This window comes from Mesocricetus auratus, unplaced genomic scaffold (genome assembly GCF_017639785.1).
Source record: "Mesocricetus auratus isolate SY011 unplaced genomic scaffold, BCM_Maur_2.0 Super-Scaffold_4256, whole genome shotgun sequence".
Taxonomy (NCBI): Eukaryota; Metazoa; Chordata; class Mammalia; order Rodentia; family Cricetidae; genus Mesocricetus; species Mesocricetus auratus.
Genome location: NW_024429182.1, coordinates 80,948,466 through 80,964,185, shown reverse-complemented (window position 1 = coordinate 80,964,185; position 15,720 = coordinate 80,948,466). Strand labels below are relative to the sequence as shown.

At 40.5% G+C, this 15,720-nt stretch overlaps 1 protein-coding gene across 3 annotated transcripts in view; it reads right to left on the bottom strand.

Annotated features, from left to right (window-relative positions):
- Nucleotides 1-1,454: 1,454 nt before the first annotated feature.
- The window catches only part of Smg1 (SMG1 nonsense mediated mRNA decay associated PI3K related kinase), a 96,311-nt gene continuing 82,045 nt past the window's right edge, over nt 1,455-15,720 (bottom strand). For all 3 annotated transcript variants that reach the window (XM_040755838.1, XM_040755837.1, XM_040755839.1), the window contains 9 exons: nt 14,641-14,775; nt 13,000-13,152; nt 12,414-12,593; nt 12,063-12,290; nt 10,929-11,140; nt 10,693-10,799; nt 6,990-7,169; nt 6,802-6,908; nt 1,455-5,783 (listed from right to left, as the gene is read on the bottom strand). In XM_040755838.1, the coding sequence (XP_040611772.1) occupies nt 5,706-5,783; nt 6,802-6,908; nt 6,990-7,169; nt 10,693-10,799; nt 10,929-11,140; nt 12,063-12,290; nt 12,414-12,593; nt 13,000-13,152; nt 14,641-14,775 (1,380 nt within the window). In that variant the 3' untranslated portion in view covers nt 1,455-5,705. The remainder of the gene's footprint in view (nt 5,784-6,801; nt 6,909-6,989; nt 7,170-10,692; nt 10,800-10,928; nt 11,141-12,062; nt 12,291-12,413; nt 12,594-12,999; nt 13,153-14,640; nt 14,776-15,720) is intronic.

Here is a 15,720-nt window from a genome sequence, read left to right as displayed (position 1 = left end):
GGAGTGGAGGATGCGCAGTGCCTTGCCATCCATTGTAGGATAGAAGGGCGGAGGACGCTGTAGACTCCGGTGGCACCTGCTAAGATTTATGACTGCAAGAATGGCGGGCCCCAGCATGAAAGCTGCTGCAGCCATCTCGCCAGCAGTAACAGGTCCTACGAGAACACGGAAGGAAGATGCACCGACTCATATGGTGCTTCTTTTGCAGCCAGTCTTTGGAGGAATCGTTTGTGGCGCGCTTCACTTAATTGATAAAACTATGCACACTTTAGATAGCTACTGGAGCGCTTCAGATGGATAGGTGGATGAGTAATTCAAATGATGAAGTGCATCAGATTGATACAGATTAATGGGTGTGGGGGGAAGCCACGCTAAATATTGGCCTCAAATATTTCACATTTAAATTATTTTTTAAAAACATTTCGTTCTTTAAGTAATTACCAGGTTCTTTAAAGTACTGGGAGATTTTTAGGAAACTTTGAAGACCACACAGTGCTCCTGAATAAGCCTGGCCCTACCTGGAGCATGATGGTTCTATAAAGGGGAATACAGTTTGTCACAGACCATGTGGAGAGTACTTGGATAAGGTACTAACACAACATAGTTTTGGCTAGGAAGCTCAGGTGAAGTGCTAATTCGAGGATGTGTGTTGGGGAAGAGGTGATATTATGACTGGGTTGATAGAGAAACCTTACCAGTGAATATTTAAAACCCACAGGATTTCCTCCTTCATCTCAGTATTGAGGACAAAAAGACCTCAGCTGCTAAACAGGCTAAGCGAGGTGTCCATCTTGCTAGTAGCCCAGGAGTACTAACAGGCTTAAAATCCATCATTTCTACCTTGGGAACTTGGCTTTTGCTTCAGAACGCTTGGATGTAAAGGCCAGCTGCTCAGGCTGAGGTAGATGAAAGAAGTCCAACAGCAGTTTCTTGAGAGCACTTTTGTTTTGGACTGTTTACAGACCCAGGTACGAACTCAGCTCTAACCTTCCATATGATTTTGCACCACGAGAAGTGATCTCTTGAAATGTACCAGATGAAGCCCTTATCATAAATCTTCCTCAGAACCTTGGCACAGCAAATGAACTCTGCCAGATACTTCCTACTCCCAATAATGGTCTGCCAGTTTTTAATATTGCCAAAATTAAGCTTCATACATTGCCTTTTGTTTTTCAAGAGAGGGTTTCTCTTTGTAGCCCCAGCTGACCTGGAATTTGCTCTGCAGACCAGGCTGGCCTCAAACTGAGAGATCAATAACATTTCCCTCCCCTAGATTAAAGGCATTGATTCTTATCTAGGAATGTTCTTATTAAAATTTTCACTTCAAAAATGAGTAAAATAATTTTGAGAATTTTTCTAATTTGGAGAGATAATAGAAAAAAAAAGCCACAAAACTCTGTGTTCCAAAACAAACTGTCTCAATCTACTTCAATAAATTCAGGACTTAAATATTGTATTTTTAAAGACTTGAACTTTTATTTTTTGAAAAACAGGTATTTCATACAATCTTTATCATGTTAATGCAAAGTAGGCATGTTTTTTGTTTTCCAAAAGATGCATTATGGACATTTTCAGGAAGCTGGTGTGATCTATTCAACTTTTAATCTTAAATACAAGCATGAAATTATATCCATTAGGAGGCATTACAACATAAAAAAAAAGCCACTATTTGTACAATGTTAGTAGGACAAGGAAGATTCGGTTCAACTCAATTTGCTTGTAAATAAGGGTTTAAAAAAAATCACATGAAATGTGATATCATTGCCACCTGACATTCCAGGTGGAAACATAAGGGACATGTAAAACTGGAAAAATAAGCAACACAGTAACCTGAAACAGGAGCTGAATCAAACATCAGGAAAAGGAAACAACCACTGTTAATCAGCTTGTTTGAGGGGGAAAAATGTTTCAGAACAATATCCAAATCTTTACCATCTTCAAATACCCAGCTGATTTAGAGTTTTTAACATTAGCACTAGAATTTCCCAGTGAGCCCCAAGTCTCAAGGATTTTCTACAGTAGCTCTTTTGAACTTAAGCTCAATTTGCTTTTTGTACATAATGGTGTTATCCAGGCCCCCAAGCAGTAAAGAACAGTGAACTGCCTTCTCTTGAATCTTATCAAAGTGTTGCATTGCAATGCTCACTAGAACCTCTTAGAAGAAGAAATCTTCCTATCCTACCCAGTTAACTGAAGATGAAGACTTCAGTGACTAGTGCATTAATTTTTGCCTCCTTGATTTTGGGGGGGGTGTCTAAATTACTTACATAAATTCAAGAAGATATAAACAATGTTAGTTTTTGTACTCATCTGAACACAAGTGAAACAAAGATGCTTCCATGTGCTAGTTGTAAGGGCTAGGATGTGTATAGTTCAGGGGCAGAGCACTTGCCAGCATGTGCAAGGTTCCATCCCTGCGTTGCAGGAAATCCAGCTAATAGCAGCACAGCACTGATATCTGCTGTGTATGAATAGGAGTGGCAGGCTAGTTGTAGGTGTGCTCATTACTAACAACAATTGGGAAAAAAGAAGAACCAGCTCCTTTAATTTTAGTACTGCACAAGTAGGCCCCGAGTAACTACAAAAAGGTGGAGGGAAATAGGCCAGGAAGACTCTGATTTAAAGTACTGCCTATAACACCCCAGATTAAAAAGGACCTAAGACTGCACATCAACTCTAATATTTGGCTGTACTTGCATTGCCCTGCTTGGCATTTATTAAATGGCTCTTTCCTTAAATTTCACACATCAAAAAACCACAATTAAACAAAAAACAATGTAGATAACACCAACGTTGGACAATATTAAGAAAACTAAGATTAGGTAACAGGCAAGTGTTAAGGGCAAAGTGAGGGGAGTTTTTCCTTTGTATTATATAAACTCTCACCCTGAACTTGGAATTTGATCTCTGAATCAGTGATCTTAGAAAGTAGATCAAGACCAACCAGTTTCACACAAAAACCTCACACCTCAAAACAAAACAAAACAAAACAAAACAAAAAACACCACCAGTGTCAAAAGAAATTATCTAGCCAACTTCGTGATCAGCTCATGACTAGACAGAAACTACCAGACACTTTGGTAAAGGAAGAAACGGTTTCATAAGTACTAGGCTTCCATAGCATGGTAGAGAAATCAACTGAAAACAGATTCTAGCTATTAAAGACAAAACACAATACATCTCAATTCTCAAGGGTACTCTGAATTAGAAGAGGTTGTATGTAATGTTGTTCTGTACCCCCTGAATCAAAGAGTGGAGAGAAGGAAGATAGGAAGTACAGAGTAGAGGAATAGGAATAGGGAGTAAGGAGAGGAAGGGTTGGAGGAAGAAAATATCCCTGGTTTTCCACAGGTATTTTGTCATTAAAAAAAATGTATGACTTCAAAACTACAGCACTCTACATGATTTCTTAAGACATTCCCCCCAATGGCCCTATTTTTTTCCACTTGAGGCTTCTTACAAAAGCTCAACCTGGCAAGGCTAATGGGACAGGAAGCCAAACCATACAGTTGAGGGTTTTGTCCAGAGTGCAGTGAGCAGCAAGCTTTGAAGTCCTTGGATGCTCTGTCCTGTAACTCTTCTTTCAGGGACCAGTTTAAAATAGAAAGGATGGATAATTCAACAGAGGCACATTTTATTTTATTTTTTTGGTTGTTTTTTTTTTTTAAGCTGTCATATTTTTGCTTGGATTAAGGTGCCAGGTACTTCTGATGCCTAAAACTGATGGATGCCTGAAGTCATTTCCGACTACTACCACCACCTACAGGGACAAATAAGTATGAGCTGGCTTTATTATGATCGAAGCTCTTCCTGGCATGGGCATGAAGAATGGCTGAAAATGACAAATCTTGAAGAGAGCAAAAGTTACCAAGCACAGCTGCCCTCAATGCATCTAGGGGAGAAAGCAGCATGCAAAATACAGTATGGCATCAATATTCCAGCTAGGCTGTTTTGTGAAAATAAGGCTTAAAATCAAGAATAAAATCAAATGCAGTATAAGGTTCCTTGTCATTGGACACATGGAGACTCAAAACAGCGTCTTCTAATACTCATAATTAAGAAAGTGCTGACACTGACATCTATCCTGTGAGGATTAGAATTAAACTCAGAGCAATCGGAGAAGAGCCCAGAGCCACATGGAGTGTTTCCATAGGACCTTTCGGGCTTGTGCCTACGTAGAGGCTAGCAAATTAAGTGGTCACTGAACTAGTTGCTAAAATGTTGGGAAAATAAACAAAATACTGTGTGCTATTCTGTGCTGATACGTGATTTTTAGCTCTATTCTAGTCTGGACTTCAAGGATCAGCAGTGAGTACTGAAAACGCTAAACTGAAGGATGCCTTGATCGTGACTCACTAGTCACTCAACAGTAAGCTATAAAATGATGCAGAAAGTAAATAGAGCCCCTCACAGACCACCAGCCGAAATTAAAGGTGCTGGTGGGAATCACTGTGCATGCCCCCAAATGCCAGGTATTAATTTTCACCTTAAAACGTAAAAGAAAATTACACCTTGTAAATTTAAAGTATCAAATGAGAAAACTAAATTAAAAAACATTTCACTCTACCTCCACCAGAACATCACTTTATTGTGAACCTGTCAACAATGCAAACTCCAATAGGTTCTCTATCCTGGCTGTTTAAAAGGTAAAAGATTACATCAGATCAGCTACTTTCTATGAAAGAAACTACAGCAATCACAGAAGAGGGAAAATTTGAATGACCTCCAAAAAATGCACACTGTAAGCAGAGGGGAGTGCACATGAAATCAGTGTCTGTTAGACTCATTACATTTGGATGCACAGTGACAATTCTGGAAACTGTACATGATAACAGTCACAGATATGACCGAAATAACCAGAGTTACATCTTGTAGGTGATGATCAGACCTTTAAACAATCCTTGAATTTTCCATGTTTTCATTGGATTTGGAGAAGCTCCTGTTTCCGTCTCCAACTATGGTAACAGCATGGAGACAACAGTTTATGAAGAGTAAGGATTGAAATAAAAGCGAGTCTGACAGCTGGCTAATCTACCAGAGCGGGTCAATGGGGAGCCGGGGAACAGGTAAGATGGGGAGGAGTGGGATCCATGGGTGCTTTTCCCTTCATTTCAGAAGTCAGTTCTTCCAATGTAGTGTCTGTTACACTGCTCTCCATTTTTTCAGTCCATTTCTGAAATTCATACAGCATAGTCTTTTGGTACTTACTGGTCAACCCAACCAGTACTGTTGCCAAGCAACAAGTGTTTCTCAAGAATCTGAATGCATCAACTCTTCCGTAGCTGTGAGTTCTTCGCGGGCCCCAGTTTTCTCTGTTTCTGAGCGGGGTTTGTTTTCCTGGATTGTACACACAGGGTCAGGTGGAATTGAGTTCCAAGTCACTCTGTGCTCCGCAGCATCCCGATTTCTTTCTCAGCTAACCTCCTGACACGTTTGCAGCTGTTCTGTGGCAGAAAGACAATCTCCGTGTGCAGGCAGTGAGCTTGCTTTCTTCACCTTTGACCCTGGCCATGGTGTTGGGCGTATCCCTGAGTGCAGCTGTCCTGCAGGATTCACTTCCTAGTACACCGAGATTTCCTAGGTTTCCTCAGAGTAAGCCCCCAGTTGCATCACCACCGACTGATGTGGCTTTGGATGCCTGAGGCTCAGTTGATTCTGGTGGATGTCTGACCTCGCTTAACCAGACTCATCTACTGTGTTGCCATTCACACCCAGGCTGTCCATCCTTCATACAGCTGAGCCAAGTTATCTAGATTAGTTGCTTCCTTAATGACATAGTCAACCTGCGAACATAGATAGGACAAAATTGAAAACCACCAAGAACTTGCAAGATCACAGTATATACAAATTCCATGAATTGTCTCCTAAATAAGCTGTAGTCAACCCAATCACCCAAAGGAAGATTGGGTTGAGATCTGGTAATAAGAGGTGATACTTTCCATGACTACAGAGGATACACAGCCTAAGTATCTTAGGAAAAGTCAGACCCTTAAAACCATAAGAATCATCATCATCCCACCACTATTTGCTTTCATGGTTATGCCACAAAATGGTATACTTAGAACAAAGAGTTACAAAAGCGTGTGCAAGAAATGATTAGTCTAGGTAAAAAGTCTGACAGCCCTACAACTTTTCTGTAACCTTGTATATATTTAATAAATAGCTGGAAGTCTTTGAATAGCCCAGTGGTAAAGTACCTGCCTAGCACCTGAAAAGACCTATGTTCAATCCCCAGCATCCGAAGGAGTGGGGGTGTGCTATACAGACACACACACCTATAGTAACGGAAAATTTTTGGATAAAAACATATGGTATTCATGGAACTAAAGAGTATACACACTCCCAAAACGGTCATCCTCCCTTCATCTAAAACTTTCAGAATCTTTAAAGTGAGTGTGGTAGATGGTTAGAGCAGTCATACATCTTAAATTTCTATAGAAAACACGGCCTAAAAGAAAAGTCCTATGTAGAAAACAGTCAAGTCGTGATCATCTGACAACTCCAGAGAAATGCTACTAATAACCTTCTGACTTCTGAATGTAGGTTTAGGGGATGATTGCTCTTTGTGTTGAGAGAGGAAAGAGGACAGAAAATCGGAAGACATACGGAGGGCAGAGGGACAACTTGAGTAAGATGGCTTTCTTTATTCCACCATGTAAAACCAAAGGATTGAACTTAAAGTTGTCAAGCTTTTGCTGCAAATGACCTTTTTCTTCTTGAAATAACAAAATGGGTAAACGAGATCCTTGAACTTATCAGTAGTACTAAAACAAAGCTTGCTTAAGCTTAAAAAATAGTCACCTGCTCAGCAACTGACATCCTCCTGTTTGGATCAACATCTCGGCCCTCTAGCTTGGCTTTCACTCTCTTCCACACACTCACTGCATAGGAGTTTCTCTCTTGCACAGCTATAAAGCAATGACACATGTCAGTCAAACCAACCTTTATGTATTATAGAATTATAAGGCATTCATATTCTAGCTATTTACCTTTCCCTGTTTTAGGATCTCTGACAGCCTTTTTGGGACTACAAGCAATGCTCTTGCCAGTTCCTGGGATGGTGCTTGGTGGAGTATCTGCTGATGTAGCCAGATTTTTCTGAATCAACTTTTTAGCATTCTGAGACATGACATCAGGTTGAGTCTTCTGGCCAGTGTTACTCCGGACCGCTACAGACAAAGAATTAGTGGCTCAATTTGCATGCAAACAGAAATGGGCATGGGGGTGGCATACAGGCAAGGAATGGCTGGTAGCAAGTACTCCACAGTACTCAACCTTGAAAATGAACTTAATATTATAATGGTAAAAGTCCTTATTCCTTGATCAGCAATTATGTTCCTAAAAATATAGCCTCAACAGTGGGACTCTCAATATATGAATCTGTACAACATAACCATCTTCACTATGAATAATAAACAGTGGCAGGCAACACCTCAATTAGGGCATAAAAAGCCAGAGTGCACTTGTAATTCCAGAACAAGGGAGGCTAAGACAAGTGGATCTCTCTAGGACTCACTGGCCAGCCAATGTGTGAGCCCAGGTAAGGTGTGTCAGTTCAAGACCTTGTCTCAAAAAACAAAGTAGGGGGTTGGAGAGAAGGCTCACCAGTTAAAAAACACTGGCTGATTTTTCAGAGGACCCTAGTTCAATCCCCAGCACCCACATAGCAGCTCACAACTGTCTGGAACTCTAGTTCCAGAGGATCCAATACCTTCTTCTTGCCTCCATGGGCACTGTAGGCGACAAACACTCAAAAATATAATCTTAAAAAACAAAAAGGCCAGGCAGTGGAAGTACACTTATTTAGTCCCAGCACTCTGGAGGCAGAGATAGGAGGGTCTCTGTGAGTTCGAGACCAGCCTGGTCTACAAAGCAAGTTCCAGGACAGGCTCCAAAGCTACAAAGAAACCCTGCCCCCCCCAAAAGTAAGCAAACAAATAAGAATGAATGAATGAAAGGGGGGAGGGGAGCCCAAGGTGGATGGCACCCAATGTGTACACATACCAACCATCCACAAAAATTGTTCCTTGATAATTGGGGCTAGAAGATAAAGCTCATGAGTTTAGAGTATTTGCTGCTATTATATATTCTGGTTCAACTCACAATCAGCTATTGGTAAATGGAGCTCCAGCATATCTGACACTCTCTTCTGACCTGAGGGCACAGGCACCTGTATGGTGCACAATGCAGGCAAAACAGTCATACATTAAATTTAAAAATCTTAAAAAGGTAGAAAAAAAGCTTCTTCATTACCCTCCTAAACCACTGATCTCAGACAATCTCAATTCCTCTGCAACTCCCTGCCAACTACAGAATGGCTCTGTAACCAGGGATGCCATAGCCCTACACATAACTGGGACCCATATTAGTGCATCACTCAACCTCATCAGCAAAAAAAAAAAAACTTTTTTTTTGGTTTTCCAAGACAGGGTTTCTCTGTATTGTTTTGGAAGCTGTCCTGGAACTCGCTTTGTAGACCAGGCTGGCTTCGAACTCACAGAGATCCGCCTGCCTCTGCCTCCCAAGTGCTGGGTTTAAAGGCGTGTGCCATCAACGCCTGGTGCAAAACAACTTCTTGCAGTAGATGGTTATTTAATAGAGACCCACAAGTGGACAATATCAAGAGAGTGAGAAACTTTAGAGAACTCGACTCTAAGTGGGATATCTGTTATCACACCCTTCAAGACTCAAGGATATATATGTAGAAGAGGAGGCAGAAAGTTTGTAAAAGCCAGAGGTGGTGGATGACTCCAAGGAACCAGCAATTTACAGACACGAGAGGGCTGATACAACAGACCATTCAGATTATTTCCTTTGGTCTTGTGTGTTTTGTTTGTTTGTTTTCAAGATAGGATTTCTCCATGCAGCCCTGGCTGTCCTGGAACCCTGTAAACCAGACTGGCCTCAAATCTCTGCCTCCTGGGTGTTGGGATTAAAATCATGTGCCGTCACCACCTGCCTTGTTTACTTGTTTTTTTTTTTAAAGAAAAAAATACAAGGGAGGGAAGGAATCTGGTATATACTGGAGAAGCAGCAGCAACAAGAGCACAAGAAAGAAAAGAGAAGCTGGTGGCCACATCTTGAATCCAGCTCTCAGAGAAAGGTGAATCTGTGTTCTAGGCCAACCAGGGTTTAGCAGTATTTCTTTTAAAAATAGCATCACAGGGCAGTGGTGATGTATGCCTTTAAATCCAGAACTTGGCAGATCTCTGTGAGTTCAAGGCCAGTCTGGTCTACAAAACTACACTGAGAAACCCTATCTTGAAAGAAAAAATATTTAGATCATAAAATTAAAAATCTGAAGCCAGGCAGTAGACACCTTCAATCCCAGCACTCATGAGGCAGAGGCAGATGGATCTCTCTGAGTACAAGGCCAGCCTGGTCTACATAGCAAGTTCCAGGACAGCCACAGCAATGTGGCAACAAGTGAATAAGTAAGTAAATAAGCAAATAGAAGTCTAAGCTCATATAAACCCCAGATTTGCAAGCCTCCTGCTTTAGTCTCCCAAGTACTAGGATTATAGATATGCACTGCCATGCTTGACTTTAGTTATTCTTTATAAAGGAAATTAATCCATTCATTTTAATATAGAACAGTATTTAATCCTATTTAATTTGCTGATTGCTTTCTTTTTCAGTTTGGTTTATTTGCAAAGATTTTGTGTTATTTATTTATTTATTTGTTACGTAAACAGTATTCTGTCTGCGTGTATGCCTGAAGGCCAGAAGAGAGCACCAGATTAAATTGTAGATGGTTGTGAGCCACCATGTTGTTGCTGGGAATAGAACTCAGGACCTCTGGAAGAGCAGTCAGTGCTCTTAACCTCTGAGCCATCTCTCCAGCCCTCTTAATAATGTTTTAAAGATTAAAGATTAAAACATTATCTGCAGTGGGGAGCAAGGGTGTGCGCAAAGGCACAATCAATCAAAGAGGGAACACTGGACATCAGATCCCTTGGAGCTGGAGTTAACAGGAAATTTTGAGTTAGGAACTCCCATCATCTTCAAAAGCAGCAGGCACTCTTTTTTTTTGGGTGGGGGTGGGGAGGGGGTTGGAGACAGGGTTTCTCTGTATTGTTTTGGAGGCTGTCCTGGAACTCAGTCTGTAGACCAGGCTGGCCTTGAACTCACAGAGATCCGCCTGCCTCTGCCTCCCGAGTGCTGGGATTAAAGGCTGCACCACCAATGCCCGGCTGCAGCAAGCACTCTTAAACATCTCTCTGGTCCTTTGTTTTTTGAGACAGAGTCTTACTATTAAGGCCAAGCTGGCCTTAAACTCACAATCCTCTTACCTCAACCTCCCCAGGCCTGGCTTATAAAATAAACTTTTTTTCTTTTTTCAAGACAAGGCTTCTCTGTGTAGCCCTGGCTGTCCAGGATGGAACTCTCTTTGCTGGCCACAAATTCAGAGATCCCTGCCTCTACTTTCAGTGCTGGAATTAGGTGAGTAACACCATCATCCAGCTAAGATAAACTTTTAACAAGTGTTTCAATACAGGTATTTCTGCTATATTATTAAGTTTTTTAATGATAATTACTGAGGTTGGTATGTGACAGCATTAAAAAAATAAAACAAAAAAAACCTTTGAAAGATAATGGACTATAAACACAATAGACCTTTACCCATAACTGCGCACCTAAACCTGTATATATATAAACTGTCAACACATCAAAATTTGGCCTCTTTCATACCTGCAGCAAATGATGGCTGGTAAGTAGCAGATGATGTTGGACTTGAACATTCGTTTGCTGCGTCGGTGACTAAGGGTGATGCAAAACTCACTAAATTATTATAGATACTGAAATACAAAATTTATGAAATATTTATTTATGGAATGTTTCTGTCAGATAACTATTTACAAACACATGAGCAAAACTTTTCATGCTTTGCTTCTATGTCATGAGAGTTGGCCAGAAAGCATCCTTACCTCTGGCTTTGTGTCTTCAGGTCTTTCAAGGTGGGAGTGATTTCCTGCAGCATTTCAACGTGTTCTTGACTTCGAACCTGACCCATGGCCTGGACTAATGTGAATAAAACTGTCTGAATGTTGTCTTGCCATGATTTATATTCAGCCAGGAACTGCCTGACACTGCTCTCATAGGGGATATCTTCAGCATCTGCCAGAGCAGCCTCTTCATCCTGCCACCAATGCACAATATATTAGTAACAGACTTGTGTGTTTCAGCAATTCCTCACCTTGTGATCAAAAAGTAATAAATCACTTAAATTAAAAAAGGTAACAAATCATCTAAATGTCACTGCATTTGATCTGCTCATTATGTCAGGCTTTTTTTTTTTTAAACAGCACCTTTGTTTCCAGTACCAAATAAAAAAGTATCAGAATGACTGTCCCTATTTTATACTGATGAAGTACTTCATTTAGCCTTTTCAGGGAATGTATTTCCTTATTAATTACACTGAGTTGGTTACTGGAGGGAAGAGATGGTACATCATTCACTTTGAAAGAAAGCTACATTTGATTGGAAATACAAGTAGGGAAGAAGAGACACCAAAAACCAAAATAGCTACTCTGCCACACACTAAGCTAATCAATTTAAGCCTTGAGCCTACTTTTAAAATGGGCCGGGTGTTGGTGGCGCACGCCTTTAATCCCAGCACTTGGGAGGCAGAGACAGGCAGATCTCTGTGAGTTCGAGGCCAGTCTGGTCTACAAAGCGAGTTCCAGGACAGCCTCCAAAACAATACAGAGAAACCCTGTCTCGAAAAACCAAAAAAAAAAAAAAAAGGTTGGGCCGTGCATTGGTGACGCACACCTTTAAACCCAGCACTCGGGAGGCAGAGGCAGGCGGATCTCTGTGAGTTCGAGGCCAGCCTGGTCTACAGAGCTACTTCCAGGACAGCCTCCAAAACAATACAGAGAAACCCTGACTCGAAAACCAAAACAAAACAAAAAAATAAATAAAATAAAATTTAAAAATTGGTTGATGAAAAAACACTGACCTAGTCGCAAACAAGTTGCAAGATGTAAATTGAGAAGTTAATTTTGTTTACAAAGTGTCACATCTTTCCACAAAGCAACCTATGATGCCAGTGAGCATACCTTAGCCATGGCTTTCAGGAGATGTTTGACATCTCCAAGTTGCCGGTTGTGACCTGTGAGCACAGTCTTTACGCTGTCAACTAGGCTCTGGATGGTCTCACAGACAGTCTCTATTTGTTGCTCCTTCTCTGTCTGAACAGCCCTCTGGGTGGACATATCCTGGGTCAACTGTTTATGTGCTGATAAGAGCCACTCAGAACTGCCAATCGGATGTTCAAGAGTCGTGTCCTTAAACAGAATAATGTAACAACTTGTTATATTATTTAGTCTTTGATAACTGTAACTTTAATTTGGGTCACTAGTCTTATTATTTTGAACACTACCACAGTTAGTTATACCCACAGGACTCACCACTCTCTGTAATAAACGAAGCTCTAACTCAGAGACTGAACTGTTGAACTGTGATGCAAATGAGCACATCTGCTGACATCGTTTGATTAGTTCAAATAAGGCAGCATCTAGACTTAAGGCTTCTGCAGTTCTTGTTCGTAGACTTTCAAAATGAATGATGTTGCTGCAGAGGAAAGTGACCTGTGAAGAGAGAATGCACACAGGGTGGAGAAGGAGAGTGATGATGTGAGAAACAGCAGCACTTACTACCTACTCCATTCTAAATGAGAACTGGTCCTAGGAACATAAGACTCATCGTGAAAGCATACCAAATATTTACAAAAGCTCTACAAACTTTGTCAGTATTACCACAACTGAAATAGCCAAAAGCACCTAAAAACAAAATTGAAATGCTTTCATAATTTTTTTTTTTTTGGGTTTTTCGAGACAGGGTTTCTCTGTATTGTTTTGGAGGTTGTCCTGGAACTCACTCTGTAGACCAGGCCCGCCTCTGCCTCCCGAGTACTGGAATTAAAGGCGTGTATCACCAACACCTGGCACTTTCATAATCTTGAAACAGCATCATGTTAGGTGCAGAACACAGTACCTGGTTTGCTCTCTGGCTCTCTTTGAGAACAAGATTTCTTCTTTCAGCTATTGTTGCTTCAAAATCTTGTAGTACTGGTGCCAGTGCAGGGTTAGCACCACCTGCCCACTTCAGCCGCTGCTCAATGCTTGCTTCAAGGGCTGCTAGTTTCTCCTGTAAAAGTCAGCAGAATTCCTGAGCCCTTACCACACTCTCCACTCCCTGTTAAGCATTTTATGATCAGAGAGATTCAGAAGAAGCGTGGGTGGACATCCTTAATTTAGAAAATATCTCAAACACCTTTGTTTTGGAGTTCATCTTGATTTTTCTTTTTAAAATTTTTATTTTATGTGCATTTGTGTTTGCCTGTCAGATCTTGGCGTGACATGTGGATGCTGGGAATTGAACCAAGGTCCTCCGGAAGAGCAGTCAGTGCTCATCTCTCCAGCCTGTTCATCTTTTGAGTATTTAAAGGCCAAAAATGTCTGGGGGAAAAGGATTGATTTTTCACTTTCTTAAAATCTGTAACACTTTCATGTTCTGCCTTTTTTTTTTTTCAGTGTGTGTGATGGTCATTCTTTTAAAGCAGTTTTTAAAAAACTAATACAGATTCAACATGATGGTAGCACACCTGTAATCAATCCCAGCACTGGGAATACCAATGGCCAGTTCCAGGACAGCTTGGGTTACACAGGGAAAAGAACCTATTTTTTTTTTAATGCCAAAATGTGTGTGTGGGGGGGGGGGGGGTCCAAACATTGCTGGAGACATATGAAGCTGAGTGGTAGAACACTTGCCTAGGAAGCATGAGGCTCTATGTTCAATTCTTACCACATACACACACAAAAAATAATAAGTTTAAAAATTAAGGGGGAGGGGGAAAGAAGAAGAAAGAAAACATGGTTAGAGACATAGCTCAATTGGCAGACTGCTGGCCAACTTCAAAGCACTAAGATCAAAAAGTTTCACTTCAAAGTTTTAATACTTGGGAGGCAAAAGCTGACGGGTCTCTGAGTTCAAGGTCAGCCTGATATACAGAGAAAGTTCCAGGACAGCCAGGGCTATATACAGAGAAACCCAGTCTCAAAGCAAACAAACAAAAAAATTAAAAGTACTACATTATTATTGAGTTTCATATTATACTACTAAATTATATAATGAGAAAAGAATGTCACTAAGTATCTGAATTAGGAAGCGCGCTCTCTCTGTTTTGTTTTTTAAAAAAGTAATTTAAATACTTAAACTTTCAACATAGAGCTGGAAGCATACAACCAATAACAATCATTAAGAAACATGTTCTGCTGCCTTGAACATATTAAACCCTTTATCTACAGAACGGAAATACAAAGTAACCAAACTTCATAGAAGACCAGGTGAAATCATTACTGTAAGAGTCCCTGGCCTTGGAGAGTAAAACCTGCTTGTTTTCTTAAGAGAAAAAGAAAGTATGGTATTGTAATGGGTTGAGGCTCTGGGAAGAGATGGGGGAGGGGAAACTGATCAGAATATATTCTATGAAAAGCACTTCATTCTCAATAAAAACAAAATTTAAAAAATGAAAAGTAAAAGGGGATTAGAAGCCAAAGATAGGCAAAGATATAATCAATGTCACTAGTTACTTTGCAAATCAGAATGTGCCAATAGGAAGACAATCAAACACACCTGAACAGTTCCAATCGAAGTCTCAATCTGGCTGAGAGCATGCAGTTTCTTCTTTATGCTGGTCAGGATTGCAGACCGAGGCGGAGTGACTGACATGGCTTGTGGTCTGTTGATGAGGAGGTCTTCATGTTGCCACTATTCAAAGAAAAAAGGAATATAGCACCAGTAGCACAAAACTTCAGATAAATAAGGGGAGGGCAGCATGTGGTTAAAACTGGAAGAAGACAGAATACTGAGCTGCAACAAAGGGACAATCAGATGGGAAAGAAGTATCAGATCCAACTGAAAACTTCCCTGACATGGAGGATGGCTGGTGAACTTCATGGCATTCAAACAGGAATTCTTAAAACATCTGATAAATCTTACATTTGGTAGGCATGCCCCAAAGACAACCTTTCCAGCTCTAGTGGCATAACCCTGTAATGCCAGCACTTGAAAAGCCTGAGACAGGAGGATAACAAGTTCTAGACCAACTTAAGCTACATTTAAAAACAAAACAAACAAAAAAATCTTGTCTTTGTGATGTGTCAATCTCTAGACAAGCAGATACAGTGAAAATTAGTTTTTGGATCTGGCATGATTATCTAGCAAGGAAACTAGACAGAAAAAGAACTCCCCACACACTTACCAAACCATTTTTTTTTTTTACTGTTCTGACAGTCACTTGGGCTACAACTTACACAGGAGATGGGGGTATAAGTTTAGTGATGTACTTAACGCGATATGTAAGGCCTGAGATTTGATTCCTAGCATCAGTAAACAGTAAATGATAATCCAATAGGTATACATTATGCTTACAACTTAAAAGTGTAAAGCATTTCTAACAGGTTTCCCTTAACATTAACTGTCAATTTAAAATTTTTGGTATTTTAAAATTATTATTACTATTATTTTAGACAGGGTCTCATGTAGCTAAGGAAGGCCTCAAACTTGCTATATAGCTAAGGATGACCTTTTGATCCTCCTACTCAACCAAGTGTGTACCACCAAATTCAGCTTATGCAGTGCTGGACCTTGTGAATGCACTGCCAACTACCAGTGAGCTACATTCCCAACCCCAGCACTCATCATTTTTAAGAG